Here is a 15718-nt window from a genome sequence, read left to right as displayed (position 1 = left end):
GGCCCCGGCTGAACTGCAACCAAAAAATAGCTGGGCGTTGTGGCAGGCGCCTGTAGTCCCAGCTACTCAGGAGGCTGAGGCAAGAGAATCGCTTAAGCTCAGGAGTTGGAGGTTGCTGTGAGCTGTGTGATGCCATGGCACTCTACCGAGGGCCATAAAGTGAGACTCTGTCTCTACAAAAAAAAAAAAAAAGACTCTGTCTCAAATAAATAATTAAATAAATTAACTGGGAATAATTAACTGTCCCCATCTTATAGGTTGCTGGGAGAATGAAATGGGAAGTTAGCACACAGGCAGAGGCTGCTACTTATTTTACACTTTTCTGGGGAAACTGAGGCTCATGGAGATGGAATCACCTCCCTAACAATGCACAGCATGGGTATGGACTTGGTAGGAGTTCAGGTTTGTGGCCAGAGAGCTGACTCTCACCTCCCCATTTCCCCTGTCCTTTCCCTCCCCCTCTTCCCTACCCCCTGGTTTCCCCTAAAGGAACCAGACTTGAGCTTAGAGGGTCTGGCCTGAGGCCCAGGGGCGGGCTGTTGCCGGGGGATTGAATAAGGTGATCTTGCCTGGGAATCTGCTGGGCTCAAAGAGCTATTTATAGGCCAGAGCTGGGATTGGACAAGCCCCCCTAGCCCCATCCCTGAGGGCCTTCTCTGTCCCCCTCCCACCAACACTGGGGCCCGAGCCAGGGGCTAATGCCAGTGGGGGAGGGGGCTAGTGGGCCAGAGTGGAGATGGGGAGGCCAAGCCATCCAGCAGAGCTGGGTCGCAGGGGTGAACAGTGTCCCCCCAAGTACCTCAGAACATACCCAAAGTGGCACATGGTCAAATTACATACAAAGTCATCAACCACCATCGACACATAGTTATATCCAACCACACTAATCGCACGGTCAGCTCTCATACAACTTCATTTGGACACCCATGAGTCTTCTCAGCCACACGAAACCACACCTGACCACACACAAAAATCACACCTGGCCATGCACAATCAAACCTGGCTATCCCAAACCACATCTGGCTATGCACAACCACACAACCACACTTGATCACATACAAGTCATGCTTGCTGCATGACCAAATGCACAGCTGTGAGTGAGGCTGCATCTAGCATCCCTCTCTCCTCAAACACACTCATTGTTGTTCATACCCACCCACCTTCACCTTTTTTTTTTTTTTTGTAGAGACAGAGTCTCACTTTATGGCCCTCGGTAGAGTGCCGTGGCCTCACACAGCTCACAGCAACCTCCAACTCCTGGGCTTAAGCGATTCTCTTGCCTCAGCCTCCCAAGTAGCTGGGACTACAGGTGCCCGCCACAACGCCCGGCTATTTTTTGGTTGCAGTTTGGCCGGGGCCGGGTTTGAACCCACCACCCTCGGTATATGGGGCCGGTGCCCTACCGACTGAGCCACAGGCACTGCCCCACCTTCACCTTTTTGCAAGCCACAGGAAGCTCACCTTTGCCCCAAGGTATCACACCCAAACATGTTTCCAGGTATGGCCACACCCTGGAAAGGGGCGCTAATGTTATTAACCCTGACATACACAAGCCTCCCAGCTACTGTCACAGTCAGCCCCAAATCTTCCCACGTATGCTCATCTCAGTCCCTGCACACCCAGCCACTCACTCACACTCACACTGTACCTCCAGTGGGATGCCACGCTTGCACCTCACCAGCATCAACAACCCCTGCTAGCTGTCAGTGAGCATCCTTCTACTTTGTGCTGGTCCCTGCTGGACCTGGACACATCCTGGCAGGTAAATTAGACTCAGTGTGGACAGATTATGGGTTCCAGGCTTGGGAGATTTTGTCACACCCTCCTTCCTCTGCAGTCACCTCAGGGTGAGACCATAGGGAAACTATTACACCCATTCCCCAGGTTTGAAGCTACCTGAGGGCCTTTTCCTGTCCTGCTCCAAGATGACAGATTTATGTTTTTTGCATGAATGGGGTGAATGCCGTGGGAGAATCCCCACTGACCCAAACTTGCTGTGTGACTTCAGCCAATCCCCAGCCTCTCTGAAACTCCAGTTTCTCCCTGAAAAATGCAGAACTCAGCCCAGTGGGAGGATTTTGGGGGGGTCAGACTGCAGTTTGCATCCCAGTCCCCCAAGGTGGCCATGGCTAAATGACTTTGCTTTTCTGTGCCTCACTTTCCCCCAGCAAACCAGAGAAGCTGCCTTTGAACCTTCTAGAGCAGTGGTTCTCAACCTTCCTAATGCCTCCAAATGCTGCGACCCTTTAATATAGTTCCTCATTTTGTGGTGATCTCCAACCATAAAATTATTTTCGTTGCTACTTCATAACTATAATTTTGCTACTGTTATGAATCGTAGTATAAATATCTGATATGCAGGATGTATTTTGTTACAAAGGGGTCTGGACCCACAGGTTGAGAACCACTGTTTTAGAGCTCTCCCTGCCCCATCTCCTGATTTGGGGTGGGAGTTCTTAGTCTCTCCTCACTCAGGAGAATGAATGGACCACTTTTGGCTGCCCTGCTAGGAGCCTGGAGCTGTTAATTCCCTGGAGAAAAAGGAGGCCTTTTCATGCCCAGGCACCAGTGGGGTGAGGAGGCAGGAAGAGGGTATGGAGCTGGCTGCACCCCAGTGGACAAGGTGGCCCCATGCCAAGGCCAGGAGTGGTGTGGAGAACCCTGGGGCCATGCATAGCTCACTGGGGGACGTTGGCTAAGTTGCTGTGTCCTCGGCTATAAAATAGGGATGACAGAGACCAGCTAAGGCAGGTTTAATGGGCTAATGGATGGCAAAAAATATATGGCTTCAAGTCAGACACACAATGGGCTCCCAACAAATGTCAGCCACTATTGCTATGTGTCAACTTAAAGAGCCCACTGAGTCCTCCAATGGTCCTGTAAATAGAATTCCCCCTACTTTACAGATGAAGAAACTGAGGCTCAGAAAGGTCAGAATGTTTGTCTAAATTCACATAGCCAGTGATGATCCAGCCAAGATTTGCACCAGATCTGGGCTCTCCAGAGTCCATTCTCTTCTTAACTTCCTCTGGGGGTAAAGATGGGGGTGGAGTATTTCCTGTCACCTCCAGTCCCATCCCTGAGATCAGCAAAGCTGGTGGCACCCTTCAGGGGCTCATGAGGCAGCCCTTCTGTGGGTGACCCAGTTTCTCCACCAGCCCCCATCCTGGAGTGGGTTTAGGCACATGCTAGCAGGATGCCAGGGGGACCATTCCCCCAGCCCTTGAAGAAAGGGGCTGGATGCCAGACCATTCAGCTAAAGCCAGGGACAACAGTCTCCTGCCAGTGACTGCTCTGTCTGGGAACCCTTCATTCATGCAGATCAGATGGCAACCTGCCCTTTCTCAAGCACCTTTCATGACTGCTCCAGGCCTAGAAGGATATGGCTCCACATATATATTTATTCTTTTGTTTTTCTTTGAGACAGAGTCTCACTTTGTCACCCTTTGAGAGTGCTGTGGCATCATAGCTCACAGCAACCTCAAAGTACTGGGCTTAAGCGATTCTCTTGCCTCAGCCTCCCAAGTTGCTGGGACTACAGGAGCCCACCACAATGCCTGGCTATTTTTAAAGATGAGGTCTTGCTCTGGCTCTGGCTGGTCTAGAACCTGTGAGCTCAGGCAATCCACCAACCTGGGCCTCCCAAGTGCTGGGATTACAGGCATGAGCCACTGCGCCCAGCCTCGGCTCCACATATTTTATTCAAATTCATGGTCTTTTACCCAATTAAGCTTTTGCTTATGCTGTTCTCCCTGCCTGGAATGCCCTTCCCACACCAGATTTTCTTTTTTTTTTTTTTTGTAGAGACAGAGTCTCATTTTACCGCCCTCGGTAGAGTGCCATGGCGTCACACGGCTCACAGCAACCTCCAGCTCTTGGGCTTACATGATTCTCTTGCCTCAACCTCCCGAGTAGCTGGGACTACAGGCGCCAGCCACAACGCCCGGATATTTTTGTTGTTGTTGTTGCAGTTTGGCCAGGGCTGGGTTTGAACCCACCACCCTTGGTATATGGGGCCGGCACCCTACTTACTGAGCCACAGGCGCCGCCCACACACCAGATTTTCTTACCCTAGTGGATTTCTGCCAACACATGAAGGTACAGGTCAAAAATCTCCTCTCTCAGGATCTCCTTCCTCCAGGTGAAGCCCCTGGTCCTCCAGCCCTATCTCACCCTCTGGCTTAGCCCTGATTCTCTGGGGCACACAGTGTCTATCTTTATCTTGCTCAGACTAGGATCTCCTCATTCAGCAACTGGGTTAGAATTGAGGTCTCTTGCCACCCCTAACATCATGCAGCACAGGGCTGAGGAAAAGGGTGTGACAATAGAGGAAGGCAGGAATTGTCTAGTGAATCACTGAACCAAATATTTAGCCTGGTATCTGAAGCTTTGCATAATCTGATTTGGCAAACTCTTGTTCATGCTTCAAAACCCATCTGCATGCCCCCACCTCTCAGAAGCCTTCCTTGATGTCTTCTGGGAAAGAGATTTGGCAAACAGGTCTCCTATGTTCTAACAAGGACAAAGGAGATTGATGAGGACTCCTGATATTCCCAACATCATGGTCTTTTCCATACCTCTTGCTTTGGCCTCTGGGAGGCAATGAGGGTCAGGGGTTTCCAGACTGCATTAGCAGTTAGGGAGTGTATTCAGCACTTTCCCGAGTAGGAAGCCATCGCTATAGGAAGTCTCTCGGATTCCAAAACCAGTGCTGTGCATCCCAGCACCAAGGAACAGCACCCGGAAGACAGAAGGCCTTCTTTCTCCAGCTCAAACATTGAACCTGGGCTCTTTAAGAAGCGGGCATGAAGGGGCGGGGTGAAATCAAACCCTGCCCTAGGAGCCGCGGGGGGGGGGGGGGGCGGCACCTGACTTACATTGCGCATGCGCCGCATTCACGCGGTTCCGGGTCCCAGGTTTTGGTTTCCAGGGTTGATCCGCGACAAACTGAGGTTCGGATAGGGAACGACCATCCCCCAAACCCGCGGGAAACTTGTTTCCTGTGAAAAGCCTAACCTCTGGTCATTGGCATTTTCTCCGATCACCACTCCTAAATTGTTCTGGCCTGTGGGAGGGTGATCGAGATGATATTTAGGACTGGAGCAGGCAAGGGAGTTACGGCTCAAAGCCAGAATTAACAGGTAAGGATGTGCAGGCCAGGGACGCGGTCAAGGTTGTAACCTCTGTGGCTGAGGTGGTGTCGGGAGTCAAACCTAAGTTGAACCCAGACCCCGAGAAATCCTGTGGAACCGAGATGACCCACTCCTTGGTTTGTCCAGAGACAGTGAGCAGGTAAGAGTCTGGGGGTTCAGAGAGTGTCAGAGTCCTAAGGCTGAGGTCAGCCCAGCTCAGTGAACAGAGCTGGGAGGAGCTCCCTCCGCAGCGCCGGGGACTGGCTCAGTCCCTCTCCTCACCCAGATCATACTGGTGCCTCTTCTAGGGTGAGTTCTGTGCTGAATCGCAACACTCGGCAGTTTGGAAAGAAGCACCTATTCGACCAGGATGAGGAGACGTGCTGGAACTCGGATCAGGTGAGGTGCTTCCCCAGACCAACATCGGTGGTGTCAATCAGTTTCAGGAGTCCAGGATGCCTTGAGAACTTTCGGCAGGGGAGGAGGGCCCAGTGGGTATCAGGAACAACACATGTACTCAATTTCTTTGTTTCTCCTCATGGACTGTGTGAATGAGAGAGACAAGCAGAGCAGGGTTCTGAGCCTGTACCTACCATGGACCTTAGTTTCCCTGTCTGCTTCCAGGGCCCCTCCCAGTGGGTGATACTAGAGTTTCCCCAGCGTGTCAGTGTCTCCCAACTGCAGATCCAGTTCCAGGGCGGCTTTTCCAGTCGCCGGGGCTGCCTAGAAGGTACTGGAAGATCGTGAGAGGTGGTGGGTCCAGGGAGTACCCTTCACACTCACTGTCTGCCTCTTTCTCTGCTGCAGGTTCACAGGGAAATGAAGCTCTTAGCAAGATTGTGGATTTCTATCCTGAGGATAGCAACTCGCTCCAGATATCCTGTCATGGCCTTTGTGGTGGGGTGGCATGGGCCTTTGAAAGCTTTGGTCTCACCCAGACCTGAGTGGGTGAGACTTCTAGGTGTGTGACTTCTAGGCCTCCATTGCTTCATCTGTAAAATGGGGGTGATGACCACCTGTTTTATGTGAGAGGATCAGAGCAACCCATAGTTTGCCCAGGTCATCCAGGACATTAGTGATGTCTGAGCTAGGGCTATAGCCCAGGTCTGGGAAGGGTGGGGCTTGGCAGGTGGGAACAAGAAGCCACTGTTTCCTTTGACTGCCTGTGATCACACCTTCTCTGTGCCAGCTACTGAGGTGGACCGGCTGAAGGTAACATTTGAGGATGCTACTGACTTTTTTGGCCGTGTGGTCATCTACCACCTTCGGGTGCTGGGAGAGAAGAAAGTGTAAGACCTCCTCCAGGAAGCCCTTGGGGAAGGAAACACAGCAATACAGTGAAGTCCTTCAAGTTCTGCACAGGTTTATTGCTTCCTCTTGGGAAGGGTCCCCTCCCACCACCTGTCCCGGAGCTGCCTTGGAAGCCAGTTCTGGGTTTACCCAGCTCTGAATTAACTGTTTTGTTCCCTGAGTGTCTGAGTCCCCAGCAGGTGGCCTTCACTCAGAGTTGGCAGGTACCAGGTTGTTCTGGAAAAGTTTGAGGATGTGGTTCTCAATCACCTGTTGGACTAGAGATAGGACAAGGGAAAAGGGGGGACTGTGAGCTTGAATTGGGAGCTAGAGAGGCACAGCCAACCTGCACTCTCCCACCTTGGGAAACAAACAGAGGCCTCCCAGCCCTGAGACTTGGATGAAAGACCCACTTTATAGACTAGGGAATCCATGCCCTTCCAAGAGCAAAGCTGGAAAGATCAACATCCCGTCCCAGGAAGTTCAACTTCTGTAAGTTTGTAAAAATCCATTTTTATGTGGTTTTCCAAAATTATAAAAGTATTTTCTACCAAAGTTGGTGAACTGTGACTTTTATGAAAAGACAAGAGGGGTGGCAAGGAATGATTTGTTTCAAATGGAATAAAACACCAAAGAAAGGAGGAGAATATTTCCTAAGCCCTTAATCCCCATCATGACCCTAGGGAGGTTCTGTTAGGATCTCCTCATTAGATGAATGGGAAAACTGAGGTCCCACTATCAGGGAGGAAGCAGGGAGTCAAACTGGGGTCTTTCTCTGCTCAAAACCATCTCCCACCATAGAGGGTTGGCCTCAGTGGCTCTTTGCTCATAGTGGCCTGTCTACCTCTCTTCTAGTCTCCCAGAATCCCTCCTTGACACCCTCCCCCATCCCCAACATCCTAAGGTTGGACTGGGGCCTCCTTTGGTCTCTCCGTGCCTGTGTGTTTATACCACAGCCCAGTCACTGACACTCATTGGTCTCCCTACCTCAACACACAGAGTCTAGTCACAGGTGTCCTCAAACTACGGCCCCCGGGCCACAAGCAGCAGTGTGATTGTGATTGTATTTGTTTCCGTTTTGTTTTTTTACTTCAAAATAAGATATGTGCAGTGTGCATAGGAATTTGTTCATAGTTTTTTTTTTAAACTACAGTCCGGCCCTCCAACGGTCTGAGGGATAGTGAACTGGCCCCCTGTTTAAAAAGTTTGAGGACTCCTGGTAGAAGTTAAGACTGGGACATGCCCAGGCCAGGTAAACCATGGCCTCTGACAGTCTTTGAACATTCTCAGAAGCTATTCTCAGAGGATAACCCATGTACCCCTTTGTGGTTCCCTGCTTATGGCACCCCATTGCTGCTCCATGGGTCTCAGGCCAACCTTTCCGGTATCCCAAGGCCACAGCGAGGTCCATCGGGGTATAGCCTGAGTCAGCTTCAGTGGTGAGGTCAGCGCCTCGGGCTGCAAAGCAGAGCAGATGCTGGAGGAGAAGCTTGGCCTAGCAGCAGGAGCCCAGAATGGGACCTGAAGACTCAGGAGGTCCAGTGACCTCATGACCTACTATGTGGCTATGGGTCTGCCCTTTGCCCATGTGGCCTTGGACAAGAGCCCAAACACTTTAAGGCTTAATTTTCTCTGAAGACTGTGGCGCCAGGGGCTCTGAGCCATGGAAGGTGTAGGTGTTCAACCCTTTGGTCAGACCCCTACATTATCTTAACATTTCCTCTTCCCAAATCCCCGCCTCTGAGAGAAGTAGGTAGTCACCACCCATTTCAGGAACAGTATAAGCATTCTTGCAAGGCCATTTGCGGCATTGGGGGGCCCCAGAGCTAGTCTCTACTCCCACTCACCCAGCAAAGCCTCAACGCACTTCACGTGGTTCCCACGTACAGCATACAGCAGTGGGGTCCCTCCATTCTGTTGAGGGGGAGGCAAGGGAAACTCAACCATTTATCTCTTCCCAATTCTCACAGTGTACCTCACTCTCTGGCCTCTAATTTAACATGGTTCCTCCTCCTGCTCATCACCTGGCCAGTCTTTCTTGTCCTTTGGGTCTCAAACTTAGATGCTCCTTCTTCCATGAAGCCCTCCCTAATCTTCTTTGGGTATTTATGGGTACTTGGAGCTGCTTGTGTGCCTGCCATCACAGCACTGTTCATTACATCTCAGCGGCCCAGTTACATGACTGCCTCCCCCAAACTTGGGAATGGGTCTGACTTATGTTCCCAGTGCCTACAGCAAGTCCTAGTGCCCTGCAAACACTGGAAAATTTTGTTGTGTTTAATTTTTTTTTAGAGACGGTCTCACTGTGTTGCCCAGGCTGGAGTGTAGTGGCATGATCATAGCTCACTGTAGTCTCGAACTCTTAAGCTCAAGAGATCCTCCTGCCTCAGTTTCCCACATACCTGGGACTACAAGCGTGTGTCACTATGCCTGGCTAATTTTTTTTTTGTTTTGTGTAGAGACAGGATCTGATGTTGCCAGTCTGATCTTGAACTCCTGACCTTGTGAGCCTCCGGCCTAGACCTCTCAAAGTATTGAAATTACAGGTATCAGCCACAATGCCCTGCCTTGATAAATGTTTGTGGGCAGAAATGTTAGCAAGGAGACTGAGAGGTGCCCGGGTGGGTAGTGCCTCACCCAGTCATAGATATTGATGTCCACATCACGCTCTAGCAGCAGCCCCACGATGTCCGTGTAGCCACCAGTGCTGGCCAATGACAGGGCACTCTCCCGCTCCTTGGCCAGGATGTGGGGGTCAGCACCCTGACAGGGAGAGGGGACAGCAACAAGAGGAATAGGGGCATCCCCAGGAATCCTGGGGTCATCACAGCAGTTTCTTTTTTTTCTTAGAGACAGAGTCTCACTTTATCGCTCTCGGAGAGTACCGTGGTGTCATAGCTCACAGCAACCTCCAACTCCTGGGCTTAGGCAATTCTCTTGCTTCAGCCTCCCAAGTAGCTGGACTACAGGCGCCCGCCACAATGCCCGGCTATTTTTTTGTTACAGTTTGGCCGGGGCCAGGTTCAAACCCACCACCCTCAGTATATGGAGCCGGCGCCCTATCCACTGAGACACAGGCACCACCCTCTCCCACAGCAGTTTCATTGTAAGGGCCAAGTAACTGGCAGACACAGCTGAGACACAGACCCCAAGCCCACCTTCCCTGCCAATCCCAGGAACCTCCAGTTGGGCCAGAACATACCCACTCAAGCAGGAAGCGGACGGTCTCGATTTCTCCAAATGCAGAGGCCCAGATGAGGGGGGTGAAGCCACGTTCGTCTGGCTTGTTGATGAGGTTGTCACCTGGCAGGAGGGGGACAGTACCACCAGGCTATACCAGGTCCTCTCTCCCCAGTGCCATGAAAGTGAGGAGGCACATGCAAAGATGGACACATGTGGACATGCTGACACACATGTAGGCATGGGCACAGAGGACCCACATGCACACACCAAACAAGCACAGGCACACTAGCACTTGCACGTAGACACGCACCTTTCTTCAGATGCTCCTTAAGCTGGCTCAATTCCCCCTGGGCTGCAAGCTGGTGGATAGACAGGGCTGGAGGCCAGAGAGAGGCAGAGTCCTCATCTGTCCTACCACTTCTCTGTGCCTCAATTTACCCTCTGCCCAGAATTGTTCCTCTTGGCCCTGCCATCCCACTACCTCTCTTGCCACTGGGGACCATAGGTCTACTCACAGTCTAAGGTAGCTGGCAGGGCTGACACTTCGTTCCCCCGCTGCCGGTTGGTGAGGGTTGTAGAGTGCTTCAGGGAGCTGCCTACCGGGAGAGACAGGAAAGCCCTTAGTTTCTCTTTTTCCTTTTTTTTTTTTTTATAGACAAGAGTCTCACTTTATCACCCTTGGTAGAGTGCCACGGCATCACGGCTCACAGCAACCTCCAACTCCTGGGTTTAAGTGATTCTCTTGCCTCAGTCTCCTAAGTAGCTGGGACTATAGGTGCCTGCCATAACACCCGGCTATTTTTTTTGTTGTTGTTGTTGCAGTTTGGCTGGGTCTGGGTCTGAACTCACCATCCTCGGTATATGGGGCTGGTGCCCCACTCACTGAGCCACAGGCGCCGCCTTTTTTTGAGACAGAGTCTCACTATGTCACTCTGGGTAGAGTGCCGTGGCGTTACAGATCACAGCAAACTCAAACTCTTGGGCTTAAGTGATTCTCTTGCCTCATCCTCCCAAGTAGCTGGGACTACAGGTGCCTGCCACAATGCCCAGCTATTTTTTGGTTATAGTTGTCATTGTTGTTTGGCAGGCCCGGGCTGGATTCAAATCCACCATCTCAGGTGTATGTGGCTGATGTCCTAGCTGCTGAGCTACAGGCGCTGAGCGAGTTTCCTTTTTGTGGAAGGGAATCTTGGCAAGTACCCTAGGGACTTGGAGCTACTAAAAACAGTGCCTGAGGGTGGTGCCTCTGGCTCAAAGGGGTAGGGCGCCAGTCCCATATGCCAGAGGTGGCGGGTTCGGGCCCAGACCTGGCCAAAAACTGTAAAGAAAAAAAAAAAAAAACAAAACAGTGCCTGAGACTTCACCATTCACTCATTGCACTCTCTTGGATGCTCAGGGTGCATCTTTCTCCTCCATTCCTGGCAATGTCCCTAGGCAAACAAGACAGAGTTTTTGTCTTTAAGGGACCACCTGGCAAGTGGGTACTTCAGGCATATAGAAATAGAACAAAACCTCAAGTTGAAGCAAGGGTTCAAAAGAATTTAAAAAGCAGGGAGAAGACAATGAAAATAAGGGAGAACAGGGGATGAGTCTATTTTAGACAAGACAGTCAGAGGAGGGCCTCCAGGAGGTGACACCATTGAGATCTTAGAGTCAAAGAAATCAGCCACAGGAAGAGGTGTTGAAGGAGCATTCCAGACAGAAAAATGACAGAAACAAAGGACCTGAGATAAGACTGAATTAGACATGTTCCAGAACTCCAGTCAAAAATAAATCCTCAGGCTTGCAGACAAAATCCTGTACATGGGCTGGGTGTGGTGGTTCATGCCTGTAATCCTAGCAATCTGGGAGGTGAACGTGGGAAGATTTTTTTTTTTTTTTTTGAGACAGAGCCTCAAGCTATTGCCCTGGATAGAGTGCTGTGGCACCATAGCTTACAGCAACCTCAAACTTCTGGGCTCAAGTGAGTCTCCTGTCTCCGCCTCCCAAGTAGCTGGGACTATAGGTGCCCGCCACAATTGCCCGGCTATTTTTTTTTTTTTTTTTTGTAGAGACAGAGTCTCACTTTATGGCCCTCGGTAGAGTGCCATGCCATCACACAGCTCACAGCAACCTCCAACTCCTGGGCTTAAGCGATTCTCTTGCCTCAGCCTCCCGAGTAGCTGGGACTACAGGTGCCCGCCACAACGCCCGGCTATTTTTTTTTTTTTTTTTGGTTGCAGTTCAGCCGGGGCCAGGTTTGAACCCACCACCTTCAGTATATGGGGCCGGCGCCTTACCAACTGAGCCACAGGCGCCGCCCCCAACGCCCGGCTATTTTTTGGTTCCAGCCATCATTGTTGTTTGGCAGGCCCAGGCTGGATTTGAACCCACCAGCTCAGGTGTATGTGGCTGGCGCCTTAGCCGCTTGAGCCACAGGCACCGAGCCGGTAGATTTCTTGAGTTCAGGGAATTGAGACCAGCCTGATAACAGTGACACCTTGTCTCTACAAAAAATAGAAAATATTAGTCAGCCATGGTGGTGCGTGCTTATAGACCCAAGTACTCAGGAGGCTGAGGAAGATTACTTGAACCCAAGAGTTTGGGGTTGCTGTGAGCTAGTGATGTCACAGCACTCTAGCCTGAGCAACAAAGTGAGACTCTGTCTCCAGAAAAAAAAGAAAAAAAAATCCTGGCTGGGCAAGGTGGTTCACACCTGTAATCCCATGTAATCCCAGTACTCTGGGAGGCTGAGGCAGGTGGATCGCCTGAGCTCACCAGTTTAAGACCAGCCTGAACTAGAGTGAGACCCCTCTCTAAAAACAGGCGGTGTTGTGGTGGGCACCTGTAATCCCAGCTACTTGGGAAGCTGAGGCAAGAGAGTCACTTGAGCCCAGGAGTCTGAGGTTGCTGTGAGCTATGATGCCATGGCATTCTACCAAGGGCAACAAAGTGAGACTCTGTCTCAAAAAAAAAAAGGAGTGTTGTGCCTGTGGCTCAGTGAGTAGGGGCGCAGGCCCCATATACCGAGGGTAGCGGGTTCAAACCTGGCCCGGCCAAACTGCGACAAAAAAATAGCCAGGCATTGTGGCGGGCGCCTGTAATCCCAGCTGTTTGGGAGGCTAAGGCAAGAGAATTGTGTAAGCCCAAGAGCTGGAGGTTGCTGTGAGCTGTGTGATGTCATGGCATTCTACCGAGGGTGGTAAAGTGACACTCTGCCTCTACAAAAAAAAAAAAAAAAAAAAAAAAGGAATGTCTAACAAAAGATGAATGGGTAGCGTGGGGCCTGTGGCTCAAAGGGGTAGGGCGCTGGCCCCATATACCACAGGTGGTGGGTTCAAACCCAGCCCCGGCCAAAAACTGCAAGAAAAGAAAAAAAAGAAAAGATGATGGATAAACAAAGTATGGTCCATCCATACTTTGGAATATTAGTCAAAAAAAGGAATGATGCACTGACACATGCTACAATGTGGATGAACTTCAAAAACCTCATGCTGAATGAAAGAAGCCAGTCATAAAAGGCCACATATTGTTTGACACTATTTATTATTTTATTTTATTTTTATTTATTTATTTTTTAGAGATAGAGTCTCACTTTGTCACCCTTGGTAGAGTGCTGTGGTGTCACAGTTCACAGCAACCTCAAATTCTTGGGCTTAAGTGATTCTCTTGCCTCAGCCTCCCAAGTAGCTGGGACTACAGGTGCCCGCCACAACGCCCGGCTATTTTTTGTTGCAGTTCTCATTGTTGTTTAGTAGTCCTGGGCCAGGTTCGAACCCGCCTGACCTGGTGTATGCAGCCGGTGCCCTAACCACTGAGCTATGGGCACCAAACCTGTATGACACCATTTATATGAAATGTCCAGATAGATAAATCCATAGAGATAGAAAGCATATTAGTTGCCAGGAAATAAAGGGAAAGGAGAATGGGTATTGGGTGTGGAGTTCCTTTTGGGGTGATGAAAAATTCTAGATAGAGGTGGTGGTTATATAACACTGTGAATGTACTTTCTGACACTAAATTGTACTGAAATTCTAGTTTAAATGGTAAATTTTATGTTCTGTATACTATATATACCACTATATAAAAATGTACAAAGTTGTGAACAACCTTGTTGGGTGGAGAGGGAAGACATGTCCTAGGGAGTGGATCATAAAAACAGAGGTCTTGGGCCAGGCAAGGTGGCTCATGCCTGTAATCCCAGCACTCTGGGAGGCCAAGGCGGGTGAATTCAAGACCAGCCTGAACAAGAGTGAAAAACCGTCTCTAAAAAAATAGCCAGGTGTGTGGCAGGCGCCTGTAGTTCAGCTACTTGAGAGGCTGAGGCAAGAGGATCGCTTAAGCCCAAGAGTTTGAGGTGACCCCTCAGCACTCTACCAGGGGCAAGAAAGTGAGACTCTGTCTCCAAAAGAAAAGAAAACGACAGAGGTCTCATCTGACATTCTATCAACATTGAATCCCAGAAGGCCAATGCCAGAGGAGGTACCTTACCCTGCAGGGAAGAGACACTGGCATCTGGTTCAGGATTCCCAGGCTCTGGGGTGCAAGGGTAGAGACTGAGGACCACAGTGTCAGAGCCATCTGGGGCTTCATCCTCAGGGTCTTCCGGGTCCCCAAGTTCTAAGGCAGGGGGCTGCTGGGTCAGGATGAGGTCCTCTGCAGGCTGGGTGTGCTCCATAGGGGAAGCTGGGGGGACACCAGAAAGACAGAGATGACAATAATTACCAACAGCTCTTATTAAGTAGGCACTGACTGCATACCTGGCCTTGGACTATGAGGGTGGTTAAACTGAAACTCAAGTTAATTGCCAGAGCTAGGAAATTAAAACCAGAGTCCAACTGCTTTTCAGTCCTACTATTCACCACCACCAAGGCAAAAGCAATATGCAATGCTAAAAAACCCCAACCCTTCTGTCAGCTGTTTGGGTTTGAATACTCCCATGGATAGGCTGTGCGAACTCAGGCATGTGACAACCTCTGAGCCTCAGTTTCCTTCTTAGTAAAATGGGGAAATGAGGCCTAAAATAAATAGTCTGTAAGTGGCTTAGCAGCGGGCCCAATTAGGGCAGAACTTAATAAACAGTCGCTTTGCTTATTTGGGAGTGAGGGCTCCAGAATGAGTGAGGGCTCAACAAAGATGCAATTGGCATCAGTCCCACCCGCGCCTCCCAAACTGATTCAGGGTCCACTCACCTCCCCAGGAGTCTCCTCTGTCCCCCCGCGCCGCAAGCCCAGTTTCCCCAAAACTTGGGGGCCCAATTCACAAACTTTTTTCTGCCAACGGATATGGTAGGGAAGAGGTTAGAGACTGGACCTTCAGCGTCCTAGCTTCCTCTGCGAGGACACGGAGCAACTTGATACGAGACCGCTACCTCCCCCAACTCCAGAGCTCCCCCACACTCCAGAGCTCCCCCACTGCGCCTGCGCACCCCCGCCCCGCAAAAGTACGAAAGGTCCCGAGCGATAAGAGATGCTCTGCCCCTTTAAGACTGTGGAGAGGCGTGGCTCCCGTAAGGACCCTGGAGGTGCAACTGAGCCTGCGCATTCTTTCTCCCACGCCCACCAACAGCTCCGGAAGGAATGGGCGGGGTCTCAAGGGGTTCAGAGAATTTCCCAGCTCTTGTTTCCCCTCCACCTCTATCTCCGTCGGTATATTTTTCCAACGGAAGCCAATCAGCTGCAGTCCCGGAAGGATGGACGGGGCTTTCTAAAGAGGGGAGGGTAGCGGGGAAGTGGGCGGAGCGTCCAGAGTTTTAAACTGGCGAGGTGGCACCGCTACCTAGTTACGTAACAAGGTCTCTTCTGCTGTTCCTAAGCTTTATAAGCATGTGCAGGGATTTGGTAGCAGCAGAGGGCTAAAGAAGGGGGTTCATACGGCCCGAAGTGGGCAATGTGTAGAATGGTCTTCCAATACATCTGCCCCTGGAAAAAGAGGTTTGGGGAACCAGGGAGTTCTTGCCCTCCCCCGCCTGGGTGTCCGCGGGAGCTTCAGGGGTCTCCTCCCTCTCCTCATCCAGCCCCCGGGAGTGATCCTTCCCTCCATCTCTCACTCACATCCCCTTTTCTATATCGGAGATCGAGAAGTGGGGTGAGCAGGCCAACTGATAACCGGAACTGGAGTCGTGCGGCGCCCGG

General features: G+C 50.9%; 3 protein-coding genes across 8 annotated transcripts in view; 1 reads left to right on the top strand and 2 right to left on the bottom strand.

Annotated features, from left to right (window-relative positions):
• The window catches only part of NCAN (neurocan), a 46793-nt gene extending 42048 nt beyond the window's left edge, over window positions 1–4745 (bottom strand). The window contains exon 1 of the mRNA XM_053586583.1: window positions 4578–4745. The gene's annotated coding sequence lies outside the window, so the exon portion shown is untranslated. The remainder of the gene's footprint in view (window positions 1–4577) is intronic.
• A 151-nt stretch (window positions 4746–4896) lies between these two features.
• NR2C2AP (nuclear receptor 2C2 associated protein) lies at window positions 4897–6425 on the top strand. 2 transcript variants are annotated; one of them, XM_053586581.1, is made up of 5 exons: window positions 4897–5292; window positions 5441–5531; window positions 5757–5862; window positions 5940–6007; window positions 6306–6425. In XM_053586581.1, the coding sequence occupies exons 1-5, from the start codon at window positions 5255–5257 to the stop codon at window positions 6423–6425; spliced, it is 423 nt and encodes a 140-aa protein (XP_053442556.1). In that variant the 5' UTR covers window positions 4897–5254. The 2 variants fall into 2 exon arrangements, 1 of the variants encoding a protein (XP_053442556.1); XR_008379070.1 differs by having other exon boundaries at window positions 5419–5531; window positions 5940–6344.
• Window positions 6426–6484: 59 nt separating this feature from the next.
• On the bottom strand, window positions 6485–15713 carry RFXANK (regulatory factor X associated ankyrin containing protein). 5 transcript variants are annotated; one of them, XM_053586571.1, is made up of 9 exons: window positions 15638–15713; window positions 14076–14270; window positions 10121–10201; window positions 9916–9981; window positions 9625–9725; window positions 9060–9185; window positions 8270–8336; window positions 7742–7880; window positions 6485–6700 (listed from the first exon to the last, which is right to left on the bottom strand). In XM_053586571.1, exons 2-9 carry the CDS (start codon window positions 14260–14262, stop codon window positions 6685–6687), a joined length of 783 nt encoding a protein of 260 aa, XP_053442546.1. In that variant the 5' UTR covers window positions 14263–14270; window positions 15638–15713; the 3' UTR covers window positions 6485–6684. The 5 variants fall into 5 exon arrangements, with proteins under 5 accessions (XP_053442546.1, XP_053442545.1, XP_053442544.1 ...); XM_053586570.1 differs by lacking the exon at window positions 15638–15713 and adding an exon at window positions 14852–15228; XM_053586569.1 differs by lacking the exon at window positions 15638–15713 and adding an exon at window positions 14898–15227.
• Window positions 15714–15718: the final 5 nt, after the last annotated feature.

The sequence above is a fragment of the Nycticebus coucang genome, chromosome 3, assembly GCF_027406575.1.
Source record: "Nycticebus coucang isolate mNycCou1 chromosome 3, mNycCou1.pri, whole genome shotgun sequence".
Classification (NCBI taxonomy): Eukaryota; Metazoa; Chordata; class Mammalia; order Primates; family Lorisidae; genus Nycticebus; species Nycticebus coucang.
This window is presented reverse-complemented; position numbering and strand designations above follow the sequence as displayed.

Coding starts and splice junctions, on each gene's coding strand:
- RFXANK (XM_053586571.1), bottom strand. CDS start 14,262: ATGGAGCACACCCAGCCTGCAGAGGACCTCATCCTGACCCAGCAGCCC. Junction 9,726..9,915: donor TAAGGAGCATCTGAAGAAAG/GTGCGTGTCTAC, acceptor CCCTCCTGCCAG/GTGACAACCTCATCAACAAG. Junction 8,337..9,059: donor ACATCAATATCTATGACTGG/GTGAGGCACTAC, acceptor CCCCCTCAACAG/AATGGAGGGACCCCACTGCT.
- NR2C2AP (XM_053586581.1), top strand. CDS start 5,255: ATGACCCACTCCTTGGTTTGTCCAGAGACAGTGAGCAG. Junction 5,293..5,440: donor TGTCCAGAGACAGTGAGCAG/GTAAGAGTCTGG, acceptor TGCCTCTTCTAG/GGTGAGTTCTGTGCTGAATC. Junction 5,863..5,939: donor TCGCCGGGGCTGCCTAGAAG/GTACTGGAAGAT, acceptor TCTCTGCTGCAG/GTTCACAGGGAAATGAAGCT.